This window comes from Rhyacophila brunnea, unplaced genomic scaffold, assembly GCF_057557595.1.
Source record: "Rhyacophila brunnea isolate RB1 unplaced genomic scaffold, BYU_Rbru_1.0 scaffold_22, whole genome shotgun sequence".
In the NCBI taxonomy this organism is placed as follows: Eukaryota; Metazoa; Arthropoda; class Insecta; order Trichoptera; family Rhyacophilidae; genus Rhyacophila; species Rhyacophila brunnea.
In genome coordinates, this window is record NW_028232882.1 from 23922603 (window position 1) to 23937609 (window position 15007).

General features: G+C 33.4%; 1 protein-coding gene across 1 annotated transcript; it reads left to right on the forward strand.

Moving 5' to 3' along the window:
- Positions 1–424: 424 nt before the first annotated feature.
- Positions 425–13862, forward strand: LOC147070249 (protein yellow-like). Its single transcript, XM_085949755.1, has one exon. It carries the CDS (start codon positions 731–733, stop codon positions 2102–2104), a length of 1374 nt encoding a protein of 457 aa, XP_085805881.1. The 5' UTR covers positions 425–730; the 3' UTR covers positions 2105–13862.
- Positions 13863–15007: the final 1145 nt, after the last annotated feature.

Here is a 15007-nt window from a genome sequence, read left to right on the forward strand (position 1 = left end):
TGACTGAGGTGACGCAGTTTATTGTTATTCATTTTATGTTAACAAGAATATTATAACATAGCATAAAAACAACTCATAAATTTAAAATGTGTTTAAAACTTTATAATAAATGGGTCATTTCGAAAACCCCAGCTTTGTGTATTTTTAGCGATTCTATTGAAGCCGATATTTCAAATACTAATATGGAGTTAAGTTTTAGTTCCAGTTAAGTATGAGACTTACGTCGTATACGCACGCCAACCGCTCTATATAGTATTCCAAATAATAGTAAGTATTTTGGAACAAGTTTTGATACTAAGTATTATTTTATACTGGTATTAAGTGTACTTAGTCTTCGAAATCGACCAGTTTTCCCACCTCTACTCTGTACTATAATTCCACTTTGAAAATATGGCAACACTGAATAAGTATAAATGCTAGTAGGCTTTCGAACAGATTGAGAGGCGCTCGCCAGTTTGTGTATGCGCTCACCCTAATACAAAAAGCTGTAAGTTATTGGAGGATTCGCGCTAAAATTCGTTGATATTTCCTATTCGACCGGCCGGCGTCGGTGTTTCGCGCGGGGCGGAAAAGTGAGGCAGAGGTGTAAACATTTCGGCAACGCATAAAAACGTGGAGTACCCGCCGGGCAGCCCAGTTTGGCGTCAACCATACATAGACATCGTGGTAAAACTAAAATCTCGCGGTTCGCGAATCGATCCCCAGTTTTGTGCTTTCAACCGTCAAAATAATGGCGTTTACGTCATACGTGTTATTGTTTACGCTTGCCGGCATTGTGACAGCTCAGCAATCTCTGGTGTCGCACAAACGAGACCAGTTCGAAGTTATCTACGAATGGAATTACATTAACTTCACGTGGCCTAGTTCAGAAGTACTCGAGAAGGCCGTGGCCACAGGAAACTATATTGAGGACCACGTTATTATTACAGGAATTAAGCAGCATGGAAATAGACTATTTTTAGCGATGCCTCGTTTGAAAAACGCCGTACCTGCCACGCTGGGGTATATTCCTCTTACACCTCTCGGAAATGACACAAGCCCTCATGTTACTCCATATCCAAGTTTGTCTATGAACAAAGTCGGAAACTGTGAGTCATTTCAATCCGTGCAGAGCTTTGAAATTGACCTCGTCGGAACCATGTGGGTGATTGATACCGGAAGGACTTCGACAGTGCATCCTGATAACCAAACGCAGACATGCCCACCGTCACTTACCCTTGTCGATCTTGTTGACGAGAAAAAGCCACTGAGTCGATACACCTTTCATAAATCAGTTGCTAATGAAAATAGTTATCTGAGTGACATCGTGTTGGATGATTCTGGTGAAGGATTTGCTTATATTACTGATAGCGGATCAGATCCTGGAATCATTGTCTACAGCAAAAAAGAAAACCACGCGTGGAAAGTTAAAGACCCGTCGACCATGCAAGCTGAAGAAGGTGCTCAACATTTCTCCGTTAATGGCACACGTGTCAATCTGGAGGTCAACATCGACGGAATCGCTTTAGGACCTAGGTACATGAACTCAACTGGTGGTGTAGATCGAAATGTCTACTATTCACCGCTTTCCAGTTTTAGAATGCATTACATACAGGCTTCGGTTCTGCAGGCAAATCCAGACGCCGAGAAAACTAAATCCATTGTCAAAACTCTCGGATTTAAACCTTCTCAGACGGCTGGGATGATAATGGACGAAGAAGGTTTCTTATACTACGGTCTCATTGCAAACTGTTCAATTGTTCAATGGAATAGTCTATTGCCTTTCGCGACACAGCAACATATCCTCGCCGAAGATCCAAAATTCATCCAGTGGCCAGATCGCTTTTCCATTGATGATAATGGAAATATTTACGTAGTTATCAACAGGCGTCAAAAATTCGCGAATAGCTCTTTCGATACTAAGAAAGTAAATCTCAGAATTTTGAAGAGTAACATCGGTAACAAGAGCTACCTCCATGGTCCCACGAGTGAGGAAATACTTGAACTCAACAATAAAAGACGTGAAGACAAAAAGACTGCCACCAGTACAAGCGCCTCTTCTCAATCCATTTCGAGTTTCTTTTCAATTCTGGCAGCTGTCTTATTTGTATTGTTTTCCTATTAAAAACCTTAATCTTTGAAATAAGACAACGACCGAATTCCTTCATAACAATGATTCAAATTAGCTTTTTTTCAGTTTTCAAACATATCAAGCATTTTTAATATTGAAAAAAAAATGATTTAAAAAGTGGGCAGACGAACTTTGTTACGGACAGTTGGTAATGAAACCATTTTTTTCTGTTTTTGTTCATATTTGCAAAAAGTCGTACTTACAGTAGATCTTCTTGTTGTGCCATCCCCTAGCGGAGGTCGGCCACCATTAAGGCGATCTTATCTTTGTCGTCTGCAACCCGGAACAGTTCGGTGGAGCTGCACTCGTACCAATCACGGAGGTTCTTAAGCCACGAAATGCGGCTTATTAACAGTAGATGGAGAATAATAATTGAATCATGATTAAAGGTTGTTTGCCTGTTCTGTGAACACTTACAAAAATGTGAAAAACTTGAAAGAGTGGACTCATCTACCTACTACTACCACTTTTTTTATAATAAGTGCGGTACAATTCAAAGAAACATGCTCACCTAACTGATACCATTCAATCTTCCCGCCAAAAAACGATCATTCAATCAATAACCCATTGACAACAAATAACAATCTTCACCATAGACAATGATACAAAATAAAATAGGTAAAACTCCTATGCTATTATAAAATAGTATGCAAATGACGTTTACAAAAAAAAATATAATATGTGTTACTACTTATTATAGTTATGTTAATATCATTAGAATATGTATGGCAAAGTTATTTCAGTGTTACCTAATGCATTGCGCTAGTGATTATAGTGATCGTAATTCGAATCCCACTAACTGTGTGAAATTCACAATAATTTTCTTTTTCTATCGAGCGCATGTGTGAAAATAATATATTTGAGCCTAAACACTTTATTAAGTGAATTGCCAACAACAAAGTGTAGCAAACAGCCCATATGGTTCGTATGAAGGTAAAAAATGTGATTTACCCACATAAGGTGAAAAATTTAATTCCATTTTTTTAATACATCAACAATATTTCCATCCCTGTACCGTTTGGATACAACGCAACAGCGTGCATTGGTATTGTCACATTAATCATGTTTTCTGTAGGTATAGTACAGGGGTTGACAAACTTTCGAAACATATTATATTAGTCGCATAACGATTTAGAATATGAAGCGCCTAGTTTCAAAAGCCCCTAAAACGTTTTTTGAAAATTTTTGAGTTAGATATGTAGTTAGATGGATATTTTTGTGACCTATATGTTGGCCTAAGATTGAATTTTAAGAAACGCCAAAATTCGTCAATACGTATAATCAAAAATTAGGGTAAATTTCAAAACCCGCTAAAATGGTTGGGTGTGCTTTTCAAATACCGCTAAAATGGAAAGCCAAAATACTATTTCGAATGTAACAAATTAAAAAATAAATACATAAAGTTCACAGATTTAATAGATATGATTTTTTCTCATTTTCTCAAAACTACCTAAAATCGTTTTTCTCATTTTTCTTAGAATTACCTAAAATCGTTTTAGGGGCTTTTGAAACTAGGCGCTTCATATTATCGAAAGCCATCAATATATTTTTACAAGTACGGTTGATTTAAAATGAACTGACAACATGCACAATAAAAATACATACCTACCTACCATGGATAAATTAATATTTAAAAAATATGTTTTTTTTTGCATCTAATAGGTAGTAGGTATGGCCAAAAGGTCAGTCGAAAAGCAATTTTTGGACTATCGCGGCGATATTTTTAATTTTACAATATCGAGTTTTTTACGGGGTCTGATCTAGGTACCTACGTTAATACATTTTGTGTAAATTAGGCTTTTTTAATATAAAACAACGAATAAATAAGACAATAAGTACCCATGTTAATTAAAAGATCTACAACAAAACAACCTTAAACACTTTCTAAACAATAATACATACCTAGATAGATTTATAATAACAGTCCAATTTTAATGTTATCTTTTAAAAATACGATGTAAAAATTTAAAACTTCTGTCAGATTTTTTAAAAATCGAATAATTTATTCAGTGTCTACAAACGATTCAATTTTAATAAACCAGAAATCAATCTGAAACACAATCCTTGAAATGTCATAATATGAATGTGATGTGTAAATGCTTGCGACTGTCATATATTATTATTATCTAAACACAAAATTAAACACTCGAATGAAAATTAGATTAAATGCACGCCCACTCGAGGTAACTCACGACTATAGTTTAGTTTGTATGCAAAAAATCGTTTGCAATTACAAATAATGCTTCCATCGCTGTTATAAATTACAGGGATGCGGCTTGAAGTTTTTGTTTAATTGTAAACAAGTTCTCGTATGTTATTCTGTTTCTCTTAATATGCTTTAACCTTGAAAATGGTTGCTGACATACATAGTAGAACTGAAAACAATAAGTAAAATATAATATTTTTCAAATGATCGTAAAAATTAAATAATCAGGTAAGTATGTCAAAATTAATTTCGGAAAATTATCGCGCACCCCAGTTTCCAGTCCATTTCGAGCGGTGGATCATAATGAAACCGAAAGCTCCGAACTTATTTCAAGTGTTCAAATCATTGTCTTGTTTCAATATGGCTCGTGAGCTACATTTTACCGACCCCTGGCCTATAGTATAGCTATAGTCTACACGCCTACAGAAACTATTATGAATGATACAACAATAGTAGTATTTATATCTATACCTCAAATATACTGCAGTCATGATGATTTTTTTTCTAGTTATCTATTATGCAATATTTTTCAACGGAATAAAAAAAATGCTCAATGGCATCCGAAATAATAACACGAACTTCAAAGTCTGTTTGGCTATGCCATTAATGTTGTTTTTCCATAATCTAAACACGTTTTACGACTGTACCAACCAACTTCTATAGTGTATTCTTTATCTTTTTGATTGGTAGACTGAATAAAAAAATATCAATTGTGTTATTTTGCAGCAGACATAAAATAAAATAATATTAAATAGTAAATCAAGGGTACCCAACCTTTTCGAGGTTGGGGGCTACTTTTCATATTAATTTTCATGGCCATCGACTTCTAATAAGAATCTTATAAGAATTTTTGTTGTTTTTTTTAGTTCTTCAAAGTTAAAAATATTCATTTTAAAAGGCAAAATATTGTTAAACCAAATAATTTTAATAATTTCGTATTTTTATAGATATATGGAGGAATAAAAAAAATCTCCGTGCAGTTTTTAATATGTGTAACTCGTCCTTTAAATGTTAGTATTTTTCTGAATTTAGTACTTTCCATATATCGGAAGATTTCAATTTAACCTACCGTCATTTTGCAATGCAATCAAATGTAATTCCAAAATCCTCACATCCATTAGAAAAATCATTGTGACACCGCCTAAATAATTATATAATAATTGTCTATTTCACTATAACCACATTTTCATTATATTATAAGTCGCCCATTTTTAAAAAAGGAATTCTGTATTTACTAATGTACTTGTGTTGTGTCATTTTGAATGAAATATTGTTTTTACATATTATGTTAGTATAAATATTTTTATCTAAACTATGAAGCTATTTTTGATATTAAGAAGTCATACTTTATATTATTATAATATGTATCATTGTTATAAGTGCTCTTATAATAAATGCTTTAATATTTCTTATTCGTGTTGGGAAAAAACACGATTATATTGTTCGAAGGACATACCTACCCACTAAATGTGCCATATTTGCACCACATAATAGGTATATCCAATCTGCCAATATAACCAGCGTTGCCAATTTAGCGGTTATCTTGCCAAATCTAGCATTTTTCGATAAGCATCTAGCTCGTGGCGTTTTTACTAGCATTTTTGATGCCTCCAACAGATTAAAATGTGATGAAAATACGTTAGATAGGTATTTAGTTTATTTATTTTTATGCGCATCAAATTTCTGACTACTTATCAAATACCTACTTAATGCACATATGTCGGTATGTATTCCAGTAGCGTACGAAATAAAACAATATAATAACATTGAAATAATATGAGAATTCATGGCCTTATAGTGAAATTTTAGCATATAATTTAATTAGTATAGTTGTATATCGGGCGCGACACCGGTGTCCCGTCTGAAACGGGCCTTATTTTATGAAAAATTGTCGTTTGCAGTCTCGAAAAACGCTAGATTTAACGTTGCAAAGATGCAAGAAAATGTCAAATTGGCAACGCTGGTCGACAAGACCCGATGTCACTGAATTAACTTACCTAATTTTCTGTCACTTCATCGGACAATTCTCAATATCCAGAAGTAAGCAACAACTAGTAGGTATCTCAAACTTTTCAAAAGTGTCAGTCAATTGTAGTAGGTACCTATTTAGGGAATGAGGGTTATGATTAAAATTTATTGAAATTATCTGAACCTGAACCAATGATGTTTCAAATTGGTCACGTCATATTAATGATTCCGATAGAGTTATTTTTTATGCCATCTGCTAATTTTACTATATTTACAAAAACAGCATAACTAAAGTTATCTAGTTCTAGTATGTGATGAATTAATTTCTTGTGTACTTTCTAGAAAGAATAATGTGATTTAATTAATATTAAATAGTTGCCATATTTTCGAATATATTTGACCCACCGACCCAACATTTATACTAAGTATTTTTCTACACAAAATATAACACTAATGTGAACTGGCTTATCCCGCCGGGTGTAGTAACATAACAGTTTTGAAACAGGGTTAGCTTTGTTATTTTAAGACATAAAACCAAGAGACTCAAAACGTGCCGACTGCCCTCAAATATTGAATTCACGTTACGTTTACATGATAAAGTTTAATACATATTATGAGACAGACGTAACTATTGAAACCAACATGTTCTTTAAAGCCCGTTTCAGATGGTACACCGGTGTCGCGCTCGATATAATATAGGAGGCCTTTGTATTCGAATAAAGGGGCCTTTGTATTATGTTTATGAACGCCCCAGAGCTAAGAGTCATCGCATAATGTCGCGTTATAAATTAGAACATAAAACTGGGCAGCGGTAATAAAAACAAGTGTATCGGCGGCTTGAGAATGTAGCGTCCGACGGAAAAGTGTACCGGACACGCGTTGACTCATTAGCTCTGGGGCGTTCATAAACATAATACAAAAGCCCTTTTATTCGAATACAAAGGCCTCCTTATTATATACAAGCGCGACACCGGTGTCCCGTCTGAAACGGGGGTAACACGTGTTTAAGTTTATCTCATATTATCAAAATTTTCCACACTTAAAATCTGTATCCTACAGTAGCGAAGGGTGGATGTAGGCTGTTAAGATTCGACATAAATAGTGCACACTCAACTTTGTTAGTCATACGTACCTATTTGTTTTTATTGAACTAAGACTACAATAATTTGCAGACGGTATTGGTTAGTTTTTAAAAATTATTTAAACGCTGCCTAAACCAAATCATCAATAATCAGAATGGTACATTCTTAAATCTTGTGAATTATTCGTTGAATAAAAGAAATAGTTAATTACAAATCATGATAGTGTACAATATTTTGGGCGATACGACAAAATTGTGCACACTTTTTCATTAATACTTATTTGTTTTCGTTGGATTAGGAACACATACATATTACACATATTATTGGTTCATTTTTTTAAATTAATTAAGCCCTGTTTAAACCAAACTAATAGATAAAAATTATTATTCTATCTATAAAATATTTAAAGTTACGTATGATTTAATTGCATAATTTTAGATATTTTATAGATAGACGAATATTTTTTGACTATTGTCTATTACGGCTTGGTTATCGCAGGGTTTAATTGAATTTTAAAAACTAACCAACACCGTCTGTAAGTCGTAGTCTTATTTCAATGAAAATAAAGACGTATGACTGATAAACTTTAGTGTGCACTATTTATGACGGATCTTAGCAGCCTACCTCCACCCTTCGCCACTGGATCCTGTTATACCATGCTCAGTAGGGCAAGTCAGTTCACATTAATGTTGTGTTCCCTGGCATAAATAACACTATAAGTAAACATAATTTATGTATTATTCAACAGCTGTTATAATCTCTGGCATCTGCGATGCATAACCCTAACTAGGCCAAAATTATAATATCACTTAATATGTAGAGCAATTATTTGTTTTTACTTTTGTACCTTATTGCAAATGTTATAATAATATGCAGAAGCAAAATTGAACCAGTGAGCCAAAGTTACCCGAATATATACGTAGTATATATTTAAACAGGGGGAATTAAAATCCTTATAATTATAATATATTTTACAGTGTATCTTATACACGATAGATTTTTTTACTCTCATATAATTACTTATTATAATGTGTATGTATAAGATGTACATATGAATATATTTTTTAACCTTTTTTAGCTCTTACAACGAAATCAAAATCGTAAAGTAGTATACAATTTTCTACTGTGTTTCCAACAACATTGAAGTGTCTAGTTGAATTACTAACCACCGATCCTCGTAAAAACACCCTCACGAAATGTCCTAATTATAGGATATAATATAATTAGCCTATTATTAAAATACGTGTTATAAAATATCGTCGTGTGTTTTGTAAAAAGGGCGAATTAACCAAAATGCTATTTTACAGGAAGATTTTAAACTTGACATTTATTTGTTTATTACCTGTGGATGATTATAAATATCTAACAAGTTTATAATAAAACTTAGAAAGAATACTCTCATTATAATAGGCATTATTATATAATATTTTAAAAGGCCTAATATGTCACATTCGCTTTTTATTCGTAATACTAAATGGATATTCGCCCTTAGGCATAAAGCCCACCAACGCGGCGCTCGGTGCGCTCACTACGAAGTAGGCCCCCTCCCACCCGCGCATTACCCTTCACCTATGTAATAAGGGGCTCAAGGAGCACAAAATAATTATTATTATCAGCGTCTCTCATAACAAAGCAATAAAAATATTATTAAATTTCTCGGGGCTTGTAATTAATATTCACAATGACATTATTATACCAGCGAAATATCGGACACGCAATAGCTAAACAAAGAGTTCACTGTTATTAAATAATGGCTTCTCGCCCGTCTATCGACGACGCTGCCAGAAGCGTGATTTTGCTAGCCGTGTTCAATGAATGGACTACGTTGTATTTTCGTTAATTCGTATCGCTGAGAAGCCAAAAAACGATGACTCATGGGGCAGGCGGGCACAATGCGTCGTCAAATCCAGTGTGCGCTGGCGTATTTGATTACGTTGTATTTTCGATGATTTACGCGCCACTTGTGAAATTTTGCGCGAGAGCCCCACTTGCTGCGTTAAGTGGGTTTTACGCCTTACGATTATCGTTTTTAAATACTTTCCTGTGGAGATACAAATTCGCCGTTTTTACACAACAAAGTTAGTGAGGTACATATTGTATTTTCATTAAAATCTCGATTTCGCCAAAATGGTTTATTCGCCCTTTTTACAAAACACTGACGATATTCTTGGATCCTGATATCAACTGATGCCATCGCGCGATCCATTTAGTGAAATCACGCCCTAGGGGTCTGATAATAAATATTGTGTTGATTTATGATGAATGCGATATGAGGGTTGTAGACAATGTAACGGCACAAAATCATCAAATTATAAACTCATTCACAACATTGAAATCGATCATTTTTCAACGAATTTGTTTTAAATGTAGCGTAAAAATGTGAAGTAATTTTAATCTGGATCGCAAACCAGATTGAACGTATAATGTGTAAAAGTGTATTAATTTGTATAGCATGTTGATAATTTACATCACTCACCTAAGTAAGAGTGTACCTATTTGTTACTTGATGTTATTGTATTTTTTCCATCGTGTTAAAAAATATACCTACATATTATATCTTTACTCAGAGGCCAGTGCGTCTCAAGTCCGATGTGATGTTACAAAAAATTAGTTAAAAACAGGTGTTAAATTAATTAATGACAATCAAACACATTTTTTGAGAGGTTACAGAGTTATGATTGCTATTGGTGTTTAAATTGCTTTGTTATAGTAACAACTCCTTGCTACCTACAGAGTTATGATTGCTATTGGTGTTTAAATTGCTTTGTTTTATATTTCCTATTTAGTAATAGTGCTTTCTATGTAATACTGTGCTTCTTTAATGTTGTATCATTGATATTTACTAGGGCTTGCAATCCCGATATTACGGGATTCGATTTAAGGGATTATCAGAGATTAGTCATATTTATACAGACGTGTGTATTATGAATTCAAAACATTCAAGAAATTTCATATAAAGCAGGGGGAGGCAAACTGCGGCCCGCGAGCTGCATGTGGCCCGCCGGGTATTTTTTTGCGGCCCGCCATCATTAATTGTACTTCTGATTACGAATAGCTTTTTTGTAATTTTTTAAAAATATTGACAATAGATTAAAATTTGAAGTATTTGTTGTTGTGTAAATGTATTATCTCAGTACGTCTTCGTCTCGTCTTACACCATGTAACCACTATTTTCTACGTTGAACATCGATTTCAATAGATATTGATATTGTGCCGACAGAGCTACAACTGGAGATTATTGATCTGCAGTGTGACACTGGTTTAAGAGAATCGCATCGTCGTGAAGAAATCTCTAAATTTTACAATGCCCTTAATTCAGACAAATTCGACCAACTTAAAGATTATGCAACCTATATATTATGTGAACAAACATTTTCGATCATGAACCTCAATAAAAATTCTTTACGATCAAATATCTCCGATGCCCATTTACAAGCAGTTTTGAGAATATCAACTGCAAAATTAACACCTGGATTTAAAAAGATGTTCAAAAATGTACAACAGTTTCATTCTTCTCATTATTTTTTTGTAGTGTTTATTTTTCGTGATAATAAATAGTGTATATCTAAAAATGGTATTTTACTTGCGGGGCCCGCTGCTCATTTTGAATTCTTGAATTTGGCCCTCCATCCAAAAAGTGTGCCCCCCCCCCCCCTGATATAAAGTAATAAGTAGGTGCGTCATTCAACATTTTTTAAATTCGACCCATAATCCCATAGAAGTTATGCGATGATATTTTCCTAAGATTTTAATATGTTGTGTGTATAAAAATAATCACATTTTTTTTCTCAAAAATAATAATATTAAGAGACTAATCTCGAAATCCCGAAATTCCAACATGTTTAATCCCCAGATTTCGCGACAAAGAAATTGCAAACCCTTTCATGTACGATGTATGTTTTTTCATACTAAATTAGGATATATTTTTGATAATATTAAATATCTGTGTATGTAGATTTTTATAACACTCGCTTCACCCTGTCACGCCTCGGTGTTTGGGCATGTTTCACTTATATTACTAAATACACTACTGTCATTGGGCTTCAGCGCATCTATTCTATACACAGACTGCTATCGGCAGCTCTCGAAGATAGTTTTTCATATGTTTGTATCGAAGTATTATAATTGTTAGATTAAGTTAGCCGTTTAAACAGTCTAAAACTGTCTATCTCGCTCTAAAACTCAGCACACACAAGAGAGGTGCTGTTAAAACATAGCACTTATCGTAACAATTATAACTAACTTGTTGTAATTGTTACAATAAGTTCTAATACTTCGATACATAACTACTCTAGATAGCGGCCGATAGCACTCTTGTGTATAGAATAGATGCGCTAGGCCTGTGTGTAGTGTTACAAAATATATAGGTTGTGCCAACACTTGAATGTCGCACGTTGGTGGCATTCGGAACACATGTCACAACACTCCCAACCACGTGAAGTGTATCTTCGACTTTTATATACTTACTACATTGAAAAAAAACAGATTAATCATAAATCTTTTTTATTCGTTTAAATGATAAAAGTTACTATAATGTAAAGTGTCATTTTATTACAATATACGTAACAATCTGCTAGCATACTCTGACCGATATCATCGAAATTTAATTAAGTATAATATAGTATATTATGTAAGACAGTAAAACGAAAAATATTCCAGAAAAGTTTTTTTATAATAAATATAATAATAAAATATCCTCCCATAAAAACGCCTGCTGCGCTATGTCGTGCCTTACAGTGGAACCCTAATTATCTGGATTTCATTATGAACACACATTTTCAAACGAATTGTTTATATTCTCTTAAAGTCTTTTGGCTTTTTCACCATTATCCAGATTCCAGGCTATCTTCTTACTCAATTATTGAAGATAATCGAGGTTCTACCGATTTAGTGGTGGTTTTAAACGAGGCTGTCAAAACACATCATTATTAACTAGCAATGTTAAACAACCAAGCAACATTTTTGCGAGGGGAAACATAACCTCTCAACATCTTAGGTTAGGCCTCATTTAAAACCCCCACTGTCATACTTATAATATATAATATATGAAATATGTAAGTGATACAAAAATATAATTTAAATTATATGAATCCGCCCAATTTTTTTAAACCGCCTCTTTTGATATTAACTGTATATTATGCTGAACCAAATCTTGATATTACTGAATAATTTAAAGGTTATTATTTCAGGTTCCTAATACATATTAATTATATAAATAACTCATTAGGTTTTCTAAATTTAATATAATGTCGCTGTGTCAAAGTATGTCGTGTAGTAAATAGTTACTGGAGATCAATGGCGAAGACTGCACGTTGATGGGATGTAAACGAATTGTAACCGAAAATAACAGTGCATACTTAAACTTGTCAAAGTATTTGATCATTTTAAAGCAGGGCTTCGAACCGTTATTTTTTTGTATATCAGTTCGGTACCGGTTTTCATTCCGAAAAAAATAAGGTTTTCCGGTTTTCTGGTGAGCTCCTAGTGATTAATTTTTAAATATTTTATTTTTAGAGCATTTTATGGTACCTACTGCTTTATGCTGCACAGCACGGCCGAAGCTATAATTTTGTTCAAATACTACGATAACTGAAGTGGGTAGTAATATCATGTTAACTTGGATGTTTGAACATGTACCAAACCGAATTTTTTTTCCGGTTCGGTTCCGGTTTTCGTTCCGACAAAAATAACGGTTTTCGGTTCATTTCCGGTTCGAAGCCCTGTTTTAAAGTGACCAAGTTGTAATCCACATCTAGTTGGTAGAGTTGCTATCTTTGTAAAAATATGAATCCGCAGCTGGACAAAAATATAATATGTAGTTTTTGATGCAGTGCAAGGAACCGATGGGTTGAGCGAATTGCTAACAACTATTTCGTAAGAACCTATTAATATAACTTCCGCTCTATGGAGGTCCGTATTCTCCGCTTAGAACTGAACATGGTAAATTTTTGTTTACTTTAAAATGTGATAGAAAACATTGTTCCATTGAAATAATATAATATTCGTTGACTTGCGATGTGCGTAATTTAAATACGAGGAAATAAATAAATCTCTATGGTTTATGGCACAGATTGATTACAAGTTCTTGTAAGTCATTAAATTATTTATTCAGTCTAATAATTAACCTTTTAGTATTGAGTCTTCGCCACTGCTAGAGCTCCAAACAAAATATTGGATTATGTCAATGCTTTGTACGTGTGTATCGGGTAGGGAGTCGCCAACCATATTTATTTATTTTCCAAATTCGCTCGTAGTTTAGACAAAAGTACGCGTATAATTATACTAAATAAAAAAAATATGATGTGACTAATTATTATTAAACAAAAATCTTCATGATTATGGTTGGTGTGCATTCTATTCCCATTTAAAAGTGTACTTAAAATGTGCTAGCTAAAATATCCATGTATTTTGTAAAAATGTTTTTTTATATTATAAAAAATGTATTGAAAAATCCCACCTTGGGAAACAAAATAATAAATGTCAGCTTTATTCTCGATATTGTTGTTTTTATTTACTATTTATATTTAAATGAATATACCTTTAACATTATTTTTTTTAAATTACCATATTATACAAGTACAAGGGGTCACACGTAGGTATATACTATACTATTGTAACAGGCCATGATACTGATTGGGAATTACGATGTTAGTGCTAGTTATAGATAAGATTATCTTAATGCAATGCGGCAACTTGTTTCAATTAATACAGATTTTCAATTTCAGAGATCTTTCAAACTATTACAATTTATTTCAATATGCAACAAGTTTCATTTTCTGCATACAGTTTATCATATTGCATTTGCTGTATGGTATGGGCGATAACTACCACTACCATCGAATTTTACAATTTCGTGACACGGCCTAACTACAGTGGCCTTCACACTACACACACACTAAATATTTTATCGTAATTTAATTTTGATTATATTTTTATTTTCATGCTGGTCGAGTGACTGATCAAACTGATCTGTTATGAAGCCGTGGTTCGTGGGTTCGAATCTCGCGTGTAGGATTTTCTTGTATTGTTTTCATGAGAGTGTGTTTGTACCTAAAACCCATCTAGTACCTAATTTAATATATTGAGAAATTGGTTAACAATAATTTACCATTGAAAAATCTTAAATAGCTATCGACTCAGAATCCGGATTTCATAATAATTAATGTCATCACTTTTCCATAACAGTTTGTGGCGTTCTTATCAATAAGTACGGACTGTTTCCGAGTACCTACATATAAAAATAATAATCAGTGAGGACCGCGAGTATGGCACTATACCACTGGTAGAAATCACCAGTGGCTTATATTAAATTTACCTTTTTTACGTGCCACATTTTTTACATTTCATCAGCTAACTACACATAATATGTTTTTTATCATATCCGCATTTCTCCGCGGGGAAAAGAGACGGAGAAAGAGAGAAATAAATAAATCGACATACAGAAACATAAGTAATATTTTTATAAGTGTTTTAGTTTAGATTAATTATTATTGTGTTGTGACCGCTTAAATTAATTACTTTGTAGACAGCGATAACCCATTTTGCCCTCTATGGAATGTGATTACATTTTACAAGTAGGTAATAATTAATATTTTTATCAGGGGGTCCCAATAGCGGGCATCAACGGACGCGTTCCTTGTA